The sequence below is a fragment of the Nymphaea colorata genome, chromosome 6 (assembly GCF_008831285.2).
Source record: "Nymphaea colorata isolate Beijing-Zhang1983 chromosome 6, ASM883128v2, whole genome shotgun sequence".
Classification (NCBI taxonomy): domain Eukaryota; kingdom Viridiplantae; phylum Streptophyta; class Magnoliopsida; order Nymphaeales; family Nymphaeaceae; genus Nymphaea; species Nymphaea colorata.
The window spans coordinates 5,894,228-5,917,334 of record NC_045143.1 but is presented as its reverse complement, the minus strand read 5'-3'; the positions used below and the strand labels follow the sequence as shown (position 1 = coordinate 5,917,334).

The 23,107-nt window shown below is 39.7% G+C and overlaps 3 protein-coding genes across 5 annotated transcripts; 1 reads left to right on the top strand and 2 right to left on the bottom strand.

Moving 5' to 3' along the window:
* Positions 1-3,990: 3,990 nt before the first annotated feature.
* LOC116255530 (uncharacterized) lies at positions 3,991-4,974 on the bottom strand. The gene has a single exon (XM_031631386.2). It carries the CDS (start codon positions 4,701-4,703, stop codon positions 4,365-4,367), a length of 339 nt encoding a protein of 112 aa, XP_031487246.1. The 5' UTR covers positions 4,704-4,974; the 3' UTR covers positions 3,991-4,364.
* A 5,517-nt stretch (positions 4,975-10,491) lies between these two features.
* LOC116256462 (uncharacterized) lies at positions 10,492-15,796 on the top strand. Its single transcript, XM_031632833.2, has 2 exons — positions 10,492-12,016; positions 15,420-15,796. The coding sequence occupies exons 1-2, from the start codon at positions 10,925-10,927 to the stop codon at positions 15,621-15,623; spliced, it is 1,296 nt and encodes a 431-aa protein (XP_031488693.1). The 5' UTR covers positions 10,492-10,924; the 3' UTR covers positions 15,624-15,796.
* A 2,943-nt stretch (positions 15,797-18,739) lies between these two features.
* Positions 18,740-22,044, bottom strand: LOC116256211 (cytokinin riboside 5'-monophosphate phosphoribohydrolase LOG8-like). 3 transcript variants are annotated; one of them, XM_031632500.2, is made up of 8 exons: positions 21,515-22,044; positions 21,301-21,393; positions 21,107-21,204; positions 20,870-20,900; positions 19,715-19,814; positions 19,537-19,607; positions 19,297-19,440; positions 18,740-18,979 (listed from the first exon to the last, which is right to left on the bottom strand). In XM_031632500.2, exons 3-8 carry the CDS (start codon positions 21,154-21,156, stop codon positions 18,878-18,880), a joined length of 498 nt encoding a protein of 165 aa, XP_031488360.1. In that variant the 5' UTR covers positions 21,157-21,204; positions 21,301-21,393; positions 21,515-22,044; the 3' UTR covers positions 18,740-18,877. The 3 variants fall into 3 exon arrangements, with proteins under 3 accessions (XP_031488360.1, XP_031488359.1, XP_031488358.1); XM_031632499.2 differs by having other exon boundaries at positions 21,107-21,393; positions 21,515-22,043; XM_031632498.2 differs by lacking the exon at positions 21,301-21,393 and having other exon boundaries at positions 21,515-22,042.
* Positions 22,045-23,107: the final 1,063 nt, after the last annotated feature.

The following is a 23,107-nucleotide window of genomic DNA, read 5'->3' as shown; positions in this document are numbered from 1 at the left end:
TCCAGAAGCAAGATTTGGGGAAGGATACCTAGCAACTGCGGTTCAGAGGATTCCAACATCATGGTTTTAGCACCGAATCAACTTCAGAAAAACTTGTTCTTCCAATTATCATCATTCAAGCTCTACAAAAATTGTTCATCATATAGATGACGTATAGATTATTTGAAATCCAAATGTATTTTGAATTACTTTTCTTAATGATTGATAAGAAACTTGTAAGGATTTTGATGTTGCACTAAGTTTAATCTTGAAACAGTTTGTGAAAGTCAGTAGTTAAGCCGTCTGGAGATCCAAGTATCTGAATGGAGCTCCGCTGCTAATTTGAGTCGGAACCTGAACCCAACTGAAGTGAATGCTGAGGTACTTGGTATTTTTTCTTGTTTAGATCACAGAACATGTTGGCGATTGGGCTTTAGAGTGTTTGATAAACAAGGCATCTTGTCTTCTCAGATACAACTGATACGGATCATCAGTTTCCTGCCCTTCATCTACTGGAACACTAATTCATTCAATGATCATCACACAAACATATGAGGAAAATATTTTTACTATAATTTTTCCGGAGCAGAACCCATTAATGACCAGACCACTGGTGTATCTGCCCCCTTAAGAACGTCCAGTTAGCATTCTCAGAAGGCTGAGAGACAGGAAAGCCACAAAGGCACAAACCAATCTAAAGGCACAGACAAACTGCGGAGAGAAGAACGTGGTTGAACCTACCCAACTTCACACATAGCTGGTAGCTGTTCTTGCAGGTTTCATGGTAAACTGTGGAACCGCAGAAAAATGTTTAGCTGTTTCATTATAGATGTAACAATTTGGCCCACTCCACAGGGCTTGCACTCTTGGTTAGGCGGATCCCAACCTACCCCTAAACAGTGTCGGTTCCAATCACAAAGATACTAGAAACAAAGACAGTCAATCACTTAACAACCTCATTTATAACTCTTTGAATATTTCACACAATCTTTAATATGGGACTGAACTTCTTAGAATGACGCATTACAATATATCAATAGGATAAACTTTTAAGCGAGTCTCAACTGCCATACTCTAAAAGAAAAAAAAATGCTTAAGTTACTGGTACAATAGGCTGCTTTTATGCCCCAGGAAAGAAGATCTATTTAAGAGAACCATCAAAATTATGTTTTTCAAAAATTGAGATGTACACAACAAACATACCCACTTGGTAAATCCACATTTGATATGAACAGCACTAGCGATAGTACGTAGTACGTAATGACTATGTAGCAAAACTGAGGCAACAAATAGAATTTATATCACTTAGTGCAGCTAACGGGTGGTTGGAAGCAAGCTACTGAAGCTATTTACCAGTAGAGGACCATCGAGTTTCGAGAAGGGCATGGTAGCTCTAAGTAGAGCTGATTTAGATGCATACATTTTCGTCTGGTGAAAGTAAAAGAACCACAGATTCATGCGGAAAATAGTTACAAGAGAAGCAGAGACGGAGTCGTGCATGGATGAGAAGAATTGCCACTTAAAAGTGCAAGAGTCATCAAGTGTAGACACTATCTGAGAAAGAGAGCCAGAGGCATGCATTAATCGACTTTTCTTTACTTGAACCGTAAGTGAGAGAAGACGATACAGTCTTTCATGAAGTTTTGTGACATCAAACTTCACGAATGAGAGTTAGATAAAGAATATTTCACACATGGAGCACCGATGCATTTATGATACGGCTACTTATTATCAAGGAGCACGTTACAGAGCACTGGGTTTGTCTTCAAGCCATAGACAGCTTGATAAACAAGCAGGAGGCAACTAAAAAATCAGTAAATTGGGGAAAGCTGGTATATGAGCTTATTCATAAAAACATGAAAAGAACAAAAACACGATCTGAAAAATTAAACACAGGCATGGTGGGTGAATTCTGCAGAAGCTAAAATGGTGATTTCTCTCTAAATGGAGAAAGCGAAAACAAGTGCGTATGGTGAATTAATAATTGGCAACACGTAGCAGTCACATCGTTTTATCTCGAACTTCTAGACATGGCTGGCACCAAGCACATGACCAAATTCTCTTGCCCAACCGTATATCCATATCACTAGGATGACATGATTCCCGAAGGTAGCACCAATGGGTACTGACAATATTCTTGCAGCTTTTTAGACACTTTACAGAATAGGAAGCGATAAACTGCACATGGATTTTATTGAACGAGAAGGCACCCAACTTCAAGAGAGGTGAAACCACCAATATCAGCAATTTTTCTGAACACCTCCTCAAGTAGGAAGGGAGTCAGCACTTCTCCAGTTCATCTTAATATTTTAAGTGGGGACATGGAAGATGACTACTAATCTTTTGTTCCAACAACTTTCTTAAGCCATTAGTCGCCAAAATGGAGCTTGGGCCTATCTGAATTCGTTATGATATGCACTCGACAGATCATCCATTGCATCTGAAAAAGCAAGAAGAACCATTTGTTTGATAAAAAAATGGCAAAAAAGGAACATCTAGAAGAATTTGACAGGGAAAGCACGCCACGGTGTAAATTCTGAAGTCACATCCTTTGATGTCTAATGGTATTTTTGGAACAACGCCTAGTAAGCTGCAATATCAACTCTTTCGCCATTTCCTGTAAGACACTAAAATATAGGTAAAAAGGGTGCACGTAATTCAACAAGCACATAAAGGATGACACCATAATACTTGTTTATCTTGGAACAATCAGAAGCATGAATCACTTCATATTACAAATCAAGTTTCCAGTTCACTGAGTTTGCATTGAAGAGTACGAAACTGATTGGATATTGTTGAATCAGATGGCAGAAAAGAGGCCTCAATTTCTCCATAAAGCATTAAGGAGAGAGAAAGAGAGGCGGCATCCATTCACTCTGAACTCCAACACTGGGTAGCAAGTATGGATTCTTTCTGTTTGACAATGTTTCAGAAACGTGTATCCTACTGCAATTTGAAATACATTTATGAGTTCAGACCATAGCAACGTAAGGATAGATGGAAAAGAAAAAATGAGCATAACTAGTCAAGAACAGAGGAGAAGGGAACTCTAAAACAAGATATGACAAGCCTTTTAAGTACCAGAAGCACCAGCTCCAGTCTCCACCGTTCCCACATGTTTATTGCATTACAGAGGGAATCTCTTTCAAGTTTCAACATATTATTAAGCTCGAGCTGCAAGCTTTACAAGTTTTAATCTCAGATAAAGGAAGTCTGAAGTTGCGTTCAAAATAGGGGGTGCTTTGTCAAACCCCATTATTCAAGCAACATATTTTGAGAATGATAAATATGTCATAGAGAAGCTTGGAAAATTATTGTGGTAAAATCATAAAGGTGGTAAGAAAATAACCAGCAAACATCACCTGCGCACTTTGCCTTCGACCAATTTTGATACTTTCCGTTCTGTATTCAGTGGCAAATGAAACTGAGTATGCATTTGAAGTAAACACTTCGGAAATACTTTCCTTTTGCGATAGTATTGCCATGGACACCAACACAGATCCAGGAATCTGAACTCGAAAACAACCTCAAGGTGCTGTCATATTAATACAGAAGCAAAGTTGTTCATGTTATTTACGCTAATTCTTTTCCTCGAAAAACTTCAGTCAGCAAAAACATCGATTGCCAAAGCAGAACAAATTTCAGTTTCCGTAAAATACGATGGTAACACTAGTAAGAAATAATTTCCTGAAATGGCGGCGGCCACAAGCGAATACAAATGAGATACAAGTTCCCTAGAGCTCTACACAGTCTCAAGAAGATCGAATAATGATGGCAAAAGTTGAACAAAGCGCCTATTGGCTACTTGTATCGAAAGCTGAAGTAAAGATAGACAAATTTTAATACCCACAATTGGAAATTTCATAAAATGAACATTGCTAAAGATTGGCACATGATTTGGAAGTGGGCAATGGTGCACTAACATCAGAGAAAGTTTTATAGCATCTCCCACATGATAACACAGTAAAGCCAAGACAGACTAGTAAAATAGGTGAAAATGGACAAGAAAAGTAGAAGAAGAAAAAAGGAAAGAAAAGGCCTTTGTTGCAGCAACCAGAACAATCAAGAACCAGCCAGAGATCTTTCCTTGAAGCCAAAACTATGAAAAGCTAAACAGGGTTATCTTTACATAAAATATAGCATCACTAAAAGCAAAGAACAAAAGGCTACAGCATTGAACCCCAAAAGAAGGCCAGACTTCAAAGGTTTTGCTGATATCAAATCAGTTTCCGTTCAAGTACCAAACCGACAAATTAAGCCAAACTCGTAACGGCACCAAAGAAAACCCATTCACCACACACAACCGCCAAGCACGGACTATCAGGGCCATCATCTCCTAACGGCGATGATGATGCTGATGCTGTGGAGGTTTCGACATAGGCCCCTCACCACCATCCATACATGATCTGGGTGTATCTATCCTTGAGCCATCTGAAACTCTTCGTCAGAGACCCCTTGACCTTCCCTTCCACAGCATACACCTTATAGCTAGCAACCCTCTTCTTCCTCTGCAACTCCGGATCATTAAGACTCCATCCTTTGGCAGATGATCCACCTCCACTATTCTTCATCTTCTTCACCTTCATCTCTCTGGGATACGGCTGCGAGGCATAGGATGCACTATGGCTCCTCATATCATGCATGCCAGGAGCCGGGTATCCCCTGTTGTAGGCCTCCATCTCCATCCTCCCATCAGCATATGACCTGGATCTGTAATCTTCCATGGTACCCACCAAAAAAATTTCAACTCGATTGTTAGTGGGTGCCCAAAACTCAGAAAAGGCGTGGTGGTCTCCTCAAAGGAGAAGAGAGGAGACTACCATCAAATAATCAATTGTGATTGTCCTTGTAACATTCTCAAAGCAATCGTTTTTTCTTTCTCCTGCTTCCTGCTTTTCTTTTTTTTGCTTCTTTTTTCTATTCCTCCACTTTGTTTATAGACTGCACATACAGATGCTTGAGACTTGAGCTGTCAGCTAATCAAACTCAAATCACTAGATTCTTGGGTGTTGGAATGATTTTGCTTAATAAGTTGACACTAGCAACCTTAACTTTAGACGAAAAGCCAAGATTGTCAGAATACGCGTAGGTTAGGTAAGCAGAGCAACCATGGGCGTTTATGGCATTTGCTGTTACAGAAGGAAAGTCAGAGTCAGAAATGGGGAGGAGATGTCCATGACTGTCTTAGTCGAACAGAGCGTCGGCATTTTGGCCTCAGATGAAAACGTGCGAGGCAGCTTCTCCAGTGGAGGGCCGAACTTTTTGGCTTTTGCAGTCAAATTTGGACTTTGACTGATGGCTGAGAACCTTGGAGGAAGAACGTGCTTGGTTCTCCAATAAAATTTTTATTCGCCGACTGCATTACTGCGAACCTATACTGTCGATCCTGTACAGAATGCAATTGGGTCATCTTCTCCGTTCTTAAAAAAGAAATCAACAGAAGTAAAGAAAAAAGACAAACTATCGTTTGGACCTAATCGATTCCCCGCTGCCTCATTCTCTGCAGTAAACTATTCTGAAATCAATTGGACTATTATTATCAGCCGAATCAGGAGTAATATAATGGATTTTAATGACATTGGTAGTCGTTCAGCAAGGAGCTTTTCTCAAATAAATTTCTCTTTTTGGAGTGGTTGAGAAGTGAAGGCAGTTCATGGATTTGGTAAAGTAGGAGGTATCAATTTACAGTAATGGGAGCTACCTGATAAGCATATAACCATAACATGATCCCACCTTCTTCCTCCTTTGCAGAAGTTGGGAGCCTGAAATAGTTGATGAATATTTGAAAAAGTAGGAGCTACCAGTTCAGTAAATCAGAGCTAAGGTCTCATCTATTTCACCCATTGGTACTGAATTTTGCCATCAAAATAGCATGACCTGCGAATGAATTCGGTGCTTCATTAATGTTGGACCCACACATGCTTTTCTTGCTATGCTGTTTGTTTCACTCTACTCCAAATTTTTGTCTATTTTCTGGCAGTACAGCTTATTTTTGACATAAAAATTCGTGGCAAGCCGAGGGCTCTGTTTGTTTCACACACATCTCTGTCAAAATTTGGCATTTCACCAAGACGACAGCAGATTTAAAGAACAAAGACAGGAAAACAGGTGAAAGCCCAACATTAATGGTACGGCCTTTTTCCCGAGTCATGCAACTTTCATGGCAAAATCTGGTCTCAACTCCCACGAAGGGTTTTTTTTTTCCCCATCAAAATTCAATGCACGAGTTTCTTATAACACAATCGAAGAAAATAATGAGGCACAAGAGTTAGCAGTTAGTTAATGGATGTATCTCGCAACGAAAATATAGTGATGTCTCACCTACTTTCTCATGCTTCAATTTTCCGTTTTTGTTTCTTCCTAACAAGAAGCGTGATTCCCTGTGGTAGTTCATGTTTCAATTCTGGGACTGACCTCTCCGTCTTATTCTTCCAAACGAATGTTTCATCTCATTGAAAAAGACTCGGCCTCAAATTTTAACTTCTCAATCAAATATTTGTTACAAATTTGTGGGGCTACACACATGAAGGGTTTTCCCTCTACTTGAAAAGAATTTAGGGGACAGTTGGTTGCATTTTTCATGCTGATAGAGGCCATAAATTTGGTCCAATTCCTAGGTATAAGAAGATTTTATAAGTAGGTGGTGACTATTCCATCTGGAAGAGTCAAAACTAAATGTTTTGACACTTAGTTATGGAGGTTCTGCCCCAAATATAAGGCTATGTTTGTTTACATCAGATAAGATTCAAGGTGACCTGAGAACACCGAGGGCTTGAGGTCCGACCCCCAAAATTCGCTGTTTGTTTAAACAATGAGTTACAGAAAATGTGGATTTGAGATTAACTGCCGATATGAGATCTGAGGTCGTCAAACATACTCAATGTACTTAGATTTATGGACCTAAGGGAAGGGCTACTAATCATAGCAGACATGCCTTGATAATGTACTTGAACCCATTGATTGAAATTGGAGTGAATTAGAGGACAGAAAAAAAACTAGAGAGGTTGAACAAAAATGATGCAAAATTTTTCCTGATCATTATGTTATCCAATCTTGCTCTCTAATTTTCCTCATCCCTTTTCCTCATGTCAAACCGAGAGAACAAAATTCAACTTGTTAAGCAGATTTCGTTTCCTAACATATCTTTTTATATGCCTAGCTTGTAGTTCTTCTTTGTTCTTACTTCCAAACCTCCTCCCAATGAGGATGGCATCAATGCTGTGAAGACCCATCAATTGTAATCCAGTAACAATCACAAGAAAACCAAATAATGTTACTGAATGTAATGCAGAAGAAATGGTGTTGAAGAATATATACATAGGTTTTAAGAAGCACTAATCCATGGATGTGAAAGCTGCTGACATCTTGGTCTAAGTATATCATTCATCAAATTGCTTCAAAAACAGGCCGCTATACAAATTTTTGGTACGTCTGAATTTGATTGGTAGAGCACTTCATGATACCCTCATTTTCTTGGGACTTGATATGTCAGATTTCAGAAGGAAGAAGTTCAGGAGCAGAAGCAGAGAAGTGCTTCAACTAGCGTTGTCAATATCAATGCAAATTCATATGCACCCTAACGCTATACAAACACACACACACCTACATACCTGGATCGGACAATTAATCGAAAAAGCAATTCAAAAAATAATTATATTTTATATTTATCATAAAAACTAAGAAGGTACCTAAAAAACACCACTTTAAGCCCATAACTGGTATTTCTTAAAACAACAGTTCAATTTTGTTCTGGACAGAATTGTTTGAAATTTCAAAGTCTTGATGGAACTGTTTGAGTAATATCTGACAATTCTAAGTTGTCACAGCTCAGACGAGGGTACCCTTAGTCCAGTTCAGCCAAACCAAGAAATTCTGGCCGTGCAGGTCTTCCTGATTTCCGATTACGAACATTTTCATGCTGCATAGAAAAGATTTGGCCTTCGATCGAACTCATCTGTGACTTTGAGGTGATTGAAAATCCGTCTTTTTGCTACTGATAAAAATTATCCCTGCTCCTTGTACTTCATTATACCAAATTAACTAGAGCTTGGTATTAAGCTTGTTCGTCTAATTTGAATGAAAGAGTGCAATTATCCTAAAAAACAAAAAAGAAAGTAAGGAGCCATTAGAATGGCTTACAGGTGTTCTTCAGATATAATCATATAAAAGCTCATTTTACTGAGATTACAGTAAGCTGCTGACCTTGGTTGAACCAACAAAAAAATGAAATTCGACTTAAAATACGAGAATGGATTTGTCAATCACAATATAAGGATGAATTTTATAACTTGTCTAGATTGTAGGGACATGAAGTTGAACCTGAAAAGTAACTCTCGCATTAAAAACAAACTTTTTTTATCACCTCGAGTAGTGATGTGAGAAGAAACCAAAAAAGATCTAAGCTCAGAGGACCCAGAGATCGCCAGAATCTCAAGCACTTCAAGATTGCTGCAATCTACCTGCAATATCTTGGAGAAAACCAACACTGTCAAAGTCAGCTTGAATCTGCTAGCCTATAACCCGGCCAATTCGGATATGATCGGCGAAAATTCTGATCGAATCCATGACAAATTGATTCAATTCACTAGGCCGATTCAAGAGTACCACCCTTTATATATTATTCATTTTTCATTTCTTTAACATCTTAGTTTTTGTTTCTTCTATTAACCCACAGAAACCTTTTGAAGAGCAGATTGAGAGCCAAGCAACTGGTTGCTCGATTCATTTGAGAAAACTGATGCCACAGTACCTTAGAAATGTACTCCTATAAAGTTTCGAGGTTCAGGCCTTCAAGCCACAGTTGGGTCAACAGCAGTACACCTGGCTCGATGTTGGTTTTTAGTATACGCGGAGAGATGGACAACGACAAAAGGTTTTGGGTACCGTCGTCCTCACAATAGCTGTGAGTCGATCTACTTAAACTCGTGTGCTGTACTGTGAACCGGGGCCTGCTGATCTGCAAGAAGCTTTCATGGCTGACGATGCAGTCGATGCCATGCGGTCTGAACTGTCAGCAGCCTTGACCTGCATGCAAAACTTACTTCTTCTTGATGATGCTAATCTTCAGAGCCGGCACTTTTTAATATGAGTAATATGCAGTTGAAAACTGTATGTTACAACTTATTCAACATTGAAAATAGAAGAGCATTATGTTGTCATGTCATGCAGAACGGGTGTGTGTTCAATGGGGCCGTGTTTAGAAAATTTTAAAAATTTGTTATCATAAAATAGCCACAAAATTTACATTAGCCACTGTTTACAGTGATTTGACAGCTTTTTAGCGACAGATTTTTAAATTTTAACAATCCAAATCCAACAACTATCTAGCACATCGCAACTTCCACCTTTTGTATATATATAGTCACTAAATTCGTTTAAGGAATGGAACATCACCTCACAGTCCAATGATTACCTACAAATTGTTGTTGTTGTTTTTTTTTTATGGACCCCTTAAAAGTATGGTGCCATCTTGTAAAAGATAGAAAAAAGAGATCCCAATGGAAAATTGGTCAATTTTGCCTTTTCAAGTCCTCATAAAAGTCACTAATGAAAAAAAAAACGTTAATAAATTGCGGTGAACAGCTTACAAATTCTGTTAGGTTTTCGTATCATATTTTTAATGTACTTCTTTGGGTAGGTGGGTTTCATTAAATAACAAGGTACATAATGAAAGCCGCTAGAGTTAATGCAACAAATAAAAAATCCCAACTATATTATGTCCCACAAAAAGGCTTCTTGTAATTTCCATGAAATTTCAACTTTCGAGAACGTGACTACTAAGTAACCGTGTAGGTAATACTAAACCATAGTAGGTACTACTAAACAGTATCTGAAAACTGATTTTATAGTCCAAACATGTACTTAACAAACTATTTTAATAAAAAAAGGAGATCTTTATCATACTTTTAGCTTCATTAAACCGGTCATCAATAGAGGTGGGCATCAGGCAGGCTGGGTACCTGACCAGGTATCTCTACTCTTTATTGCAACACCCTAAGGCTAGTATCTCAACACATGGAAGGATGAACACTCAAGAGCATCAAATTACCAACTCATCTTTTACCATTCGCTAACCCAACCAATTGGCGCTCTCTTTTAGAGTGTTTGGAAGTTGAAACACTATGTGAGTGTTCTATTAATCTGTCTTAAAGATTGAAGCATATTCCTAAACTTATCATTTTCTTCCATATGATAGATGCATATTGATGTTAATAAAACTTGAGACTTAAGTTGCTCGCCCTATGTGTAAACTCATTGCGACTATCTCATTACTTCCAAAGACTAAGTTTAGTTAGGCATGTGAGTGGTTAAAACACGAGCTATTGGAGTTTAATTGTCTAAGTCCCTAGATTTCTTCGCTTATATTTGATTGAGTCGTGCACAAAGAGTATTCTTTAATAACCATTGACAATCAAACACGCTCTTACAGTTGACGTGCAAGTCTTTCCTTTTGATGCGTAGATAATTCTTGTAAATAACACAAAGCTCAAGCCTCGATCTCAAACAAGATTACATTGGTCACAAAATCGTCGGATTTGTGGAGCTCATTTTGCGCAAAAGTAATCAAAGTAGGCATATTCAACTCAGAATGCATTGCCCTCAACGTACTTCATAATTTCCTAAGCAAGGCGCAGAAAATTCTGACGTCCACCTTCTTTGAATTGCTGAAAACCTTGGGATCCTACTGACCACGCAAGAGGAAATTTGCCGTTTCTCCTATTTTCCATTAATAGCCGAGATCTCCTTCTCTCTCTCGGCGGGAGGGGCTTCATCAGCGATGGCTATAGACCTTTTCAAAAAATTGTTACCTTTTCTCGTTTAATTTTAATTTGGGTTTTGAATGGTGGTGGCTTCTGGGTGATGAATTTTCTTGTTCAGTTCATCACAATTTGATGGTGGGAGCGCCCTATTGTGCTTGATTCCTGCTGTTGGTCGCGTTGATCCGATGGATCACGTGGAGTCGAACGTCGACGAGAAGAAAATGGAATCTGCGGAGTCATACGCCGAAGAAAAGGAAAAGGATTCTGAGGAATGGGACGACGATGAGACGAAAATGGATTCTGTGGACTTGAACGTCGAAGAGAATAAAATGGAGTCGTTGGAATTGAAAGACAGTGAGAAGATGGAGACGGTGGAGCTGAAAGTGGACGAGAAGATGGAGGCGAAGAAAGACGGGCCTCTTTGTCCTTGCGACTATTTTGATGTTCAGTTGGCGCACGAAATCGCTCAGATTCTGCTCGTTGGATTGGCCACTGCTTGCTCGGACAATACTAGTGGGGCGCTTTTCAGAGGCGTGTCCTCGATCGCGAAAGAGTTCCGGAAAGAGATGGTGGATTATCTCCAGCAACAGAGCGAATCGTTCGTCGCCGAATCCGTGATTCTGGATGGCGTGGACGAGAGCTCAGATCCCTTCCATCCCACCGAGATAATCTCCAACATGATCGACGACTTCACGACCACGAAGAGGAATCTCTGGAGCCGGGTTTCGGGGTGGTTGCTCAGTGAGAGAAGGGAGGACAACATTGACGATGTAGTTCAGGAATTGGGGAGACGTGGGTTCTGGCCGATCGACCAGAGGAAGCCGGTAGCAGAGATTCTGATCAAGAATGTGGATTTCAAAAATGAGTTTCACTGCGCGGCGAAATTCGATACGCCGGAGGAACTCGAGGATCACAAGAAGGTATGCGCGTTCAGAGTTATGAATTGCGAGAACGAAGGGTGTCGTGCTACCTTCTGTGCGGTGCACTTGGAAAACCATGATTCCACTTGCCCCCTGAAGATCCTGGATTGCGAGCAAGGGTGCTCAGAGATGGTTTTGCGGCGAGAGATGGATCGCCATTGCATCACGGTCTGCCCCATGAAGCTTGTTAAGTGCCCCTTCCATCAAGTCGGCTGCGGATCGAGCGTGCCTTGGTGCAACATTAAGGAACATTGCGATGAGTTCCTTCTTTCTCACGTACTGCATGTTCTTCAATCCATTCACAAGCAGGCGGAATCGGAGGATGATCTCAGGCAGAGAGCATCGGTGCTCGAGAAGGTGTTTGTCTTCTCCCGTGACTGCCACTTGCTAGTCTTTCTTTCTCCCGTGTTTGCTTATAATCTTAGGCCTCATATTTTGGTGACATCTACAACTTTGTATCATTATGTTACGTGGCTTGCTGTGCTCTGTCCAAAAAAAGGAAACGGCCTCGCTTTCCAGAGAATTGGGAATGCTGTCCATTATTTAAATGAGTCTATTTCACATTTTCATGAATTAGAGTTTCTAATCTTTGGCATCCATAGAATTGGCTGCTAGATATTTCCTTCACATGAATGTGGGTGGGTTCTGCCAGTGGAATTCGTTACTGTCAAGTGTCAACTCCTATAATTTAGTAGCCGATAGGTTCCTTCCAACCCTTTATTTGTTGAGGGAAAAAAGCACAAAAGGACAAGCTTCATTACCTTAGATTTGTTTGGTAGTCAAGGCGCAATTGTTGTATTAGTTCTGCACTGTTTTTAAGGGTGGTTCTGTTTCTGTAGTTTCACATGTTTGTTTTATCTTACAAGAAAGATATTCTGGCGAATTGGTAGTGCTTTACGAGGTCTTTATCTGCTTGCGAGTTTGTATATGTAACAACACTTTGCCACCCCAAAATCTTTCATAATTTTGAAAATGGCATGGTGTCTTTCCAAGTTCCCTTTGATTGCACTTTCTCTTACTTCCTTCCAAATTATACCTAGTTAACCTTTTCTTGTGGTGCTATATGTTTTTGTCTGTCATGGCCAAATCATTCAGTGCGATATTTTACTTTGTGTCGGATCTTGATTGTCCCATAGTTTATTTCCTTTTTTATTGGTTAAACTCTTTATGCTTCTTTCTTCCTGTTTCCTTTCACAAAAGGGTGCTTTTCCTATAGAAGAACTTATACACCACGTATCACACAAATAGGACATCTCTACTTGAACTGATCTTCCATCACAGAAGCATTTATATGCGTACTCTACTGACTCCACAGGATTGGTTCAATTATCAAAAAGGAAATTAGCAGTTTAGCCACATCTAATGAAGCAAATACCTAGATCTAGTATGGAGGAGATCAGAAGAGTCCTTTGATGGGGCATAAATGGAAGAGGGACATCCATTAGGAAGTAATGACTACCACTTTAGCCCAAGCCTCTCTAGCAGAGAAGTAGATTAGATCATAATGGGCAATAAAATTGAAGAAACATTAGGACACAACAGAGAGTTTCATAATGTCACCCTTTAACTTCCTTTCGTTGGACAATGGAACTTATCTTTTAGTATCAAGCCAATTCTTTTTTTCTGAGAAAATTAAGAGTCGTGGTGTACAAAGGTCTCTCAGCTGTTCCTTTAAGAACATTTTCTGGAGCTGAATTGTCATGCTCATTTGGATCAATAAACACTCGACTGTCGGAGGGCGAGCAATTTTCAAGGAGTATTGACAGGAATCATTTTCTCATAGATGCTTATACTAAATTTATAACTTGATGGTGTTTTAGAGAGATGATGTGTTGCAGATGTTTCAATCTTTCAGTCACAAGATAGCAAAGTCGCAAATAATTCTCTGGTAAAATTTGAGTAACAACCCCCATAAGGAAGGACATGTAATTTGAGTGACATATCACCCTAACAGTTAAAATCTAACTGGAGGCACACCCTATAAATGCAGCTTTAAAGCTGTAGTTACCTGTACCTGTACTTTGCAGTTCAAGAGAATGAGCTGTGAAGTCTTTTCTTTCTTTCCTAATTTTATTTTGCATCTTACCCCCGTTGCATGTTATATTTCAGGTCCTTGCTGTTTTCTGGCAACCACATGATGCTCTGCAAATCTTACCTAAATTTGAACCTGCATACATGATACAACTATAAAGTTACTTGATTTAGTAACAGAATTGATGGCAATGACTCTTTTAGAATTGGATTGGCTTCTTAGTGGAAGTGATTCCAGATCTGAATCTTCTTTTGGCTAAAATCTAATGTTTACATATAAAGCCATTACAATTTTTTCCTTTTGTGCATTAGCTTAGATATGCGGAAGTCATTTCAGTGGAAACCAATTTATTTACAGACTAGATGTGTGTTCATGATCAAAATAAGTAGGTTGGCTTAGATAGCGTATTCCAGGAGCAAACTTATAGCTTCACCATAAAATAAGTTTATTGACCAAATATAATGTGATTCAAACTTTGTTTTAGAGGACATGAAGGTACAGTTTAGACTACCTCCAACTCTGAAAGTACTTTTGCTGGTAAAGTAGCACCTATTTTGACAAGCATACATCAGATTTGATCTGTTCACCATTTCAGACCATATATCTTTGAGTTGAAGTCCAAAGGCCTCAGCGTTATGTGCTTTAGAGATTCAGAAACAAGCAGGCAACAGCTAGAGCCATTCTGGCTGTCTCCCAGCTTTGTGTGTTACAGAGATTCGAAGGAACAAATGAACGATCAGAATTACTATCTGTGTATAAGGTGGTCCAAACAGAATGACGCTGGGTTTCTTCTTCTCCTCTCTCTCTCTCTCTAGACTACATAAAACTGCTATCTACCTTTAATAGTGCACAATGATAATGGACCACATTTCGGTGTGGTGATTTTCCTTTTCTTTATTGAATACTACTAGGTAGTCAAGCTAGAAGCTGTCACTGTTCTGCTGTAGAAGGTAATGAAGTTGACTAATGTAGAGGACCAATGTTTCATGCAGTTGAGGGGTGTGAACTCTGAAGAAACAATTCAGAGAAAAGAGTAGGAGAATTGTCTCACAAAGAATGCAGATCCAATACTTAATTTCTATCCATAGTGGCATAAGCCAATTAAATTGCTCACTTTTTTGTTTATTTTTTTCTATTCTAAATCATATAAAAGATCACTTATCTAACTTTATCATTCTCTCTGCGGTTTCACATTCTTCCACTAACTGTTTAGTTTCTAGTATGCATATGATCCCCGGTGCTTATTTGCCAAGATGGTGGTGGCAAATGGAGTATATGTGTGAACTTTCATGTCATTGAATGAGAAGAATTGTTCTTTACTCTTGAATGCAGATGTATAATGCCTAGTTCCATCTGAGCTGGCAAAAAGGAATGATGCTGCTCAATTCTTTACCTTCTTTTTGAAAAAATTCTTAATAGGAGCTCAGAGCAAGAGAGAATGAGTAGTCAAAGATATATGTCGATGCTTCCCCTGGGCACATGAAATATAATTTCCCTATTTTTATCCTTTTTGATCTAAACTTTTTAAACACAACAGTAATGTGTAACTGACTAACGGTTACACACATGCATGTGCATGTAAACACCGGTATCTGCATGTATATATCAGAGTACTTCTATCATTCAAGTTTTTCCCCTTGCACTTAACACTTAGCTTTTAGTTAGACGTGTGACCATTATTTGGTCTAGCCATATTGATGGATTTAGTTTTCCTTAATGAATTTGCAGTCCCTCTCTCTTAGTCAGAGAGAGCGTTCAGATTTGAGGTCATTGACGTCAGCAATTAAGCAACAAGAAAGTAAAATGCAGACACTCCAGAAGAACCTTGACAAGGTCAACCAAGAGAATACACGGGCAGCAAGAAGCATGTTGCCGCAGATATCAGAGCAGGAAGAGCTGGTAGATGATTTGCAAGAAGGCACAGATAGTTGAACAGATATGTCTATTTATGTATGTCTCTCTCCTTTGTTCTTATTGTATGTAATAATTATGTATTTTATTTCCTGGGTGGTGCTCGTGTACTGCTCTTCATTCCTGCTGCTAGTGATCCCGACTAGCATAATCATATGCCAAAATTTGATTCAATTAATTTTTTTACCGACATTCCATATGTGGTCTCAAAGATTTGTCATTTGATGGAACTGTAAGAATCCATCCATTTGCAGATTTTTTTCCCTTTCAAAATTACAGATATACTTTCTGAATATATTGGTCAGATTCCCATGAACTTCCCCGGACCTGTTTTGTGATAATAATTGTGGAGCCACCTTTCCACATCCCTTGATGTTTTGTTCATTCTCCATGGGGTGGCTCTCGTCTCATGTGAACTCAGGTTGAACAACTTGTTCTTTCTGAAGGGCTTCAAAATTCATAGACTGTAGAGAGCTGGGATTTTTATTGTCAAGGAATGCAGCTCTTCTGAAATTTCCTGGCAGCAGAAAGAATAATAGGGCCCCATCAGGGTCCTGGTTGGTTTTCCAGCCCTTACTTTTCACACCTCGGGTTGCACTTGCATGGTTTCAATGGAAAGCAATTTCCGATTTTATTCTGGCTCCATTTAGGAACCATCCCTTGTGACTTCCATGCCTGGCACTGTTCATTGTGAATGGCAAAATGGATTTCGCAAAGGAAATCTTCTTGGGTAGGTGTTTAAAACACTGCATTAGAATAGTTAAATAGGTTGTCCGGCAAGCTCTAAGATTCCTAAACAGAGTTAGATTTGTTTCTTCGGAATTTGAATTAGCATAAAGGTGGTCAAGCCCGAAAATTTTCCAACTCCATGAAAAAGGAGCATCAGCGACAAACTGTTGGGACACACTGCGATAATGGGCATCAGGAATATAAAGTACAGTAAGTTTGGTTTGCAATCTCGCGTTGCAGATTCCATCATAATGGGATTTTGGGGTTCGAATTTAGAGTTGGGTCGAGGAAGGCTGACATCAAATCTTCACTGGCTAATTGGTATGTATCATGTCATCAGTTCAGTTTTATGACTTTATCCGTTGGATTTGGGTTGTAGTTTGATTTTGGATGCAGAAGCGAAAACCAATTTCATTTGCTCTAACAAAACTGGCCAATAATAAGACTTGGATTGATGCATACCCATTCCAAATCCACTACAATGAAATCCTCGCGAACAATCTTTTCTCATCTAATCCTATTTATTTCGCATGCTCAATTCAGTTAATCTGACAATCTGGGTGCAACGCGGTTGGATTCTCGTAATGCTAAGAAGAGAAAATGGACGTCAGAGCAAGTACATGTATATGCTTGCAGTCACCTCCTCAGCAGTGTAAACTCAAACAAAAGCCCTTCAGGTCTGTAAAGCACGCATGTCCACCTTGCCTTTTTAGTTATCCCACAAAAGAAAAATCGCAACTAACTTTCCCTTCTACCAAGCAAGTCTTGGTTACAGTTTGGATGATGCTCATGCTACTAATAATCCACGAACAAAGAAATAGAAAGGTCTGTAAGTGCTCTCTTCCTCTTCAAGACTGAGATGTGGCATGTTCAAAAGTCACAGCAAGCAAAAGATAATCACTTGCTACAAGGTTCAACTAGTAAACTCTTTAGGGTGTCCCAGAAATGTAAAATACCAACAAAACCATTCCATTCATCGACAATGCATCACTGTTTCAGAAGCCTGTCACAGGCATATGCGAGGTATCTGGCATGCTTGTGTAAAACAACGGGTGACTTCGGCTTTAATTTCACCTTTTCCTCATGGGAGAAGCAGATTCTGGGCAAAGGGTACTCGGGGGACTGCAATACAAGTATGAGAACCGCGTGGGTGCAGTGCAGGTGGTAGGCGTTCAGCCTCGGGTAGAGTGTAGGATCTGCTTTGTGCAGGGTGGAGGTCGATGAGCCTGGACACCTACAACAACGCTCCAATTATTCCCCAGCTGTGTTCTTCCAAACCAGTTTGAACCAGCTGCCGAACACTTCAAACCCATTCTCTCTCTCTCTCTCTCTCTCTCTCTCTCTCTCTCTCTCTCTTCCTCACTCTCTCTTCAGTCTGAACCAGCTGCCAAACACTTCCAAATTCACTCTCTCTCTCTCTCTCTCAGAGTATCCTTTTCCTCTTGCGGACATGGCAGTCAGAAGAATCAGTTTTGCATCCCTTCCTGTTCGCCAGAGGTACCAAGGAACTATTATCTCCAAACTTCTGTAGTCTTTTTCTCCGTAGCATTCTTATGTTTATTCATCATCTAGGGTGGTACAAGCACTACACGTTTCTCCTAATCAACACTACTGAGACAGAAAAAGAAAGGCAACTGGGAGCTCATGCTGCACATTTACGCGAGCGAGAGAGAGAGGTGCTGTCCTGCAACCTGTACCATCCGACCCAGCCATGACAACTGCTGAAACCTATACCACGTAACCCGTTCTCCACCACTAGGGGTGAAAGAGAGAGGAAATTTGGAGGAAGGGGGTTGGGGGAAATGGTACATGATAACATAAATGAACAGGAGGCCCAGAGTTTCATCAACCTCCTCATGCCCTTAGTACTGGGGGCCAATAGTTGAGTGAGCATCCATATCAGAAAAGGATGCAACACCAGAAAGGAAGAGGGACCCATGGGGACAGTCCCTACTGTGGCCGCGTAGACCAGCAAACAGTTCCAGCACCAGGACCACCAAAGTTTGGCTTTTCACCACACATTGCGTGACAATAGTGGATAAGCACGAACACTGTGAATAGTAACTGAAGCCCATCAGAATCTGCAGGCTGTTGCAGTTTCTTTTTTGCTTCAGATTCTCATCACATGGATGCCCTGTACAACAAATTCCAATGGCATTCAGACAGTTTCACGCATTTTGCTAGCAGAGCTTCCAGGTTTGATGCTAGAACTATGACAAACGTAATCGTGATTTTAAGTTATAATGTCGCGTCTCTGTGTTCTGCCTGCCTCTGTTGTGAGACCTTTTACGACATGTTGGGCCCGAGCACAGATGCTCTACATTGGCCTGACTTTCCAGGAACAGAAAATTGCAGGCATACATTTGAAGTGTTTGTTTGATTCTTCATGAAATGCAAAGTTGTGAAAATGGTAAGACAAGAAAGATGATTTATTAGAATATAATTGGTGAGAAGTGAGAACTTCTGATGGACCTTTACATCCACTTGCATATACACAACTTGAAAAGAAAAGAAAAGAATCGACTGGGCATATAACAGTCCTGTAATCAAGTCTGATCATCAGAAGAATCAACGTTGGCCGTGTATTCTAGTCGTTCGACCTCCCAACTTTGACGTGGTGCCACCTGTTCATGGAGTGGAATGTATTCCTGCATATTCAATGTGGAGAGCGCACGAGCATCAATCATGATTAAAACAAGCAAACTTGCTCAGTGTTCATATGAATTTGCTCTTAGCAGCCTGATTGGTTCAACTTGAACCATTAGCAGATTAACCAACTTAGATGTTCCTATCAAGCTCTAGCTAAATCAGATCTCAACATCTGATACTGGCAGGTCATATGCACGATTCTAAAGTAAGACATCCATTGTCTAATTATACGTTGACATTTGGCTATGTCAAAATTTAGATGACTATGCTAATAATGAAGCAGGGGAGTAAGCACACAAAAGAAAAGTGATAGTACCTCCATCTTAAGTATAAGTTCTTGGGCAGTTGGTGCAGAGACAACTATATGCCTGGCTGCCGGTTTTATGAAACCTTCAACAACACTATTATCAAATAATGCAAGCAAGGAATTGTAGTATCCGTCAACATTTAACAGACCAACCTGAGTGAATTACAGTCAGCATGATTAGTAATCCAAACCAATCAGGGGCTCCCAAAAGGGAAACAGACAGACTAGCATAAGGGGAGGGCAATTTACAGGTTTGTCATGGATGCCAAGCTGTGACCAAGTAATCATCTCCAGTAGTTCTTCCATGGTTCCATAACCTCCTAAGGCATTGGAAAACCAGCAAGAGTAAATGCATATGATAAATATATAACCATTACAGGTATCCAAGTCTTTACTCTCCTAGATATTCAAATTGATAAAGGGTTACCAGGTAGAGCAATAAAAGCATCAGATTGCCGCGCCATTTCTGCCTTGCGTTCGTGCATGTCAGCAACTTTCTTTACATCACCAACAGGTTTGCCACATATCTACAAATGTTGACAATTCCCACCAATTGAACCTCGGTTATATAATAGAAGTTACAGGATGTAAGCTCGAGGGAAATGTTTTTTATCAGGTGAATTATTATTTGCTCACTCCAGGAACTGCTGAACCACATTGCTCGGATGATGTATGGAAGAGAAAAATAGATATTTGGGCTAGCAGAGGCTCCTTTAGTTCTAATCTGGAGCAAAGATCGTTTTTACAATTTTTCAGTTGCTCTATCAAAATTTCGAAAGTTTACATTCTTCCTTTGGCATTACTGATCATCAAGAAAAAAATCTAGCTGCCAGTTCAAACTAGTCACCCTGAGGTGCACACACATTCTAACATAAACAAATGGTCTTGCAGCAAATTCTCTCATGATTGGGACAAAGTCCAACGAAGAAAAAATTTGACCTTATTCTAGCTTGTTAAATAAAGAATACAGCCGGTAAGTATTGTACTGAACAGGATATGCTAGAAAAGAAAGATGGACTTTAATGACTGACCATAGCTGAGAGCGTCAAACTAATTTTCCATTTAGTACCTAAGGCCACAATCTTGAATTTTTAATACCATAACTACCATTCAAAGCAGTCATGTTTAACAAGCAAAGAATCTCTCTCTCTCTCTCTCTCTCTCTCTCTCTCTCTCTCTCTCTCTTATTTCTCTTAGTATTGTTCTGTTGGATTTCAGAGTTTTAACTAATTCAGAACCTTTTTAGCTAGAAATCCAGTAATTTTCGCCTTGCAACTTTGAGAAAGGTATTCTTAATTGGACGGAACAGGTGAAGAATTCCCAGCTTCCTGATGAAAAATTTCCTTCTATATCCAGATTGAAATCCTGTTTTCTGAAAGGTAAATGGAGTCTGTTGTGCAGAGGGATATTTAAGGCTCAAGATAAGCATTTACACATCGCATCAAATATCTCTCTCTGTAAACAAGCTCAAGATACCTCCACATATTTTTTCTGGAAACGAGTACGGCAAAAGATTAAAATGAATATGGAAATCAAAAGCCTGCTGTTCAATATAAATAAAGCCGCAGGTTCTGTCTAATACCTCTAGTGGCATCAGCGCTGTGGGGATCACTCTGTGGTTAACAACAGACAAAGGGGAACATAAGAAAAAGGGAAGAAGAGAAGAAAGAGCAAGAAGAAGAAGAAGAAGAGAACAGCATAATTGTAGGCAAAATTTGCAACAGAGGAAGAAAGCAGAGAACATCATTTGTAGTGCAAAATTTGTAAAAGTGTGTCCCTTCAGTATTACAGTAATGCTAGAATTTGATCAACTGCTCACCCAAGGACATGGCAACCGCCATCAAAGACAGTCTTAGCAATCAAGCCCATCAATCCTGCACTTCCTCCACCATAAACCAAATTTATCTTTCTCTTCACCTGTTCACACAAGAAACATAAGCCAAAGAAAGGAAAAAGGCAAGTATTGAACAGGGTAATCAAATTATTAAATGAACAGCCCAAAAGGACCATCACAAGGAAAAAAGAAAAGCTCCACTCCCATCCATTTGCAGGCCTTCAACACTGACCAAGCTCACAGAATAAGCCACAACAACAGGAATCCCGCATCTCGTGAGAACCATAAGCAACAAAAAGAGGATGCAAGAATTAAAAAGATGAAAGACAATAAAAGAGATGCCCACAAAAGGAAGCAACTTTTCCTCAAATAAAAAAAAGCAGAGATGCTAACCAATTCGTTCCCCAAATCAAGAGCAGCATCACTAAAGACAGTTCTGTTCCCTGAACTGCTCCCACAAAAGACACAAATCCTTTTGAATCTCTTCACTCTATTCCTCTCCATCACACCCACAAAACCATCACAAACTAAAAGGAAAGTGCCCTTTTAAATTGAATTTTCACTTTGGCACCACGACAATAGAACCAGTTCCAGAAGTATCCAGCCTCTCCAAATTCAGATATCAAGTTTTCGGGAAGCCCATCCTCACGCCTCCAACAACATGTGGAGCGCATAATGCACATGGAAAGCACATAAAGGCCACATTCTGCATTCCTTTCCAATCCAGTCTCTCTTTTGGTAAACAGCAGTTTCTCACCTATTCCCCTGCCGGCATCTTTATAGAGCAAGAATGATGCTACATATCTTGTTCTAAATATCACCTTCAAACTGCTCCGAAAACAAAAGCACAGAACCCAATGTCTTCACCCCTTCTTGGATTATCTTGCGGGTGTCAGGGATGTTACCCCTGAAATAATTTGAAAAATTAAAAATCAGCCAAAACTAACTCAAAAAGAAGCTGACGCCAGTGTTCTTGTCAATGGCCACTGACATTCACCGTGGACTTGTAGAATGACCAACAAGTCCCTGGTGATCATTACCAGCTGGGGCCTACACGTAGAAGCTGACCCATGAAAGTCTATAGGAACTTACTGCCAAATTTTAATGGTGGGCAGTGGGGATGTCCATATTCCAGTTAGCACAATTCTTTATGTGGATGTCCAACGCTAATTATATGTGCAGAATGCATACTGATTTAGTCAAAAACTTAAAACAAATCTAATTTTGGGTCTTATTTGTGCAACCAGGGGTGCAAATGCGCCGAATTCATTAGGAGGTTTTGCCACGTTTTACTATACAAAATTCGATTTTGACCCGACTTCCAATGCATTTAACTGTGCGGAATTCAACCACCAATTGGTGCTAACAGTGGAAATATCCAACATGCGAACCGAATCTAACCTGTTCATTTCTTTACTGAACCAGTGGGGAGGTCTTGGCTCGGATTGAGTTAGAACTCATAAAGCCAACACTATATTCAACTTTTGCCTAGATCAGGCCCTTGATCGACTGTTGTTTCAGGTCTGATTTCAATATAGTTTGAGTTTTGACAGTTGAATCAGTCTTGGGATTAGGTCAATTATCTTATCTTATCTTACTGGAGCATATTCCAATTCTGGGAGGCCATTGGTCTGCCTACCAGATGCCTCTGACTGAGCACTAGAAAAAAAACAAACATCTTTGAGAAGTAAAAAAGAAAAAAATTAAAATCACCTTTACACAGATGATATAGATTCTTTATCTTTTCTTCCATGGTTATTCAAGTGTGGTTGCTGTTGGCGAGGAAAACCTTAGGTGAGCCCCGACAACCATCCTTTTTTATGGTAGAACCATTCCAAAACCTCCAGGTTTACCTGCGCATGGAACTTGAAGATGAAAACGACTGGAATAATGTTTTAAGTTTTAACCATGAACGATCTCAATAAAGATGGATCCCGTGGGCCAGTTTATTACTTTGCTCCTTACTAGGTGCTTACTTTTTTATTT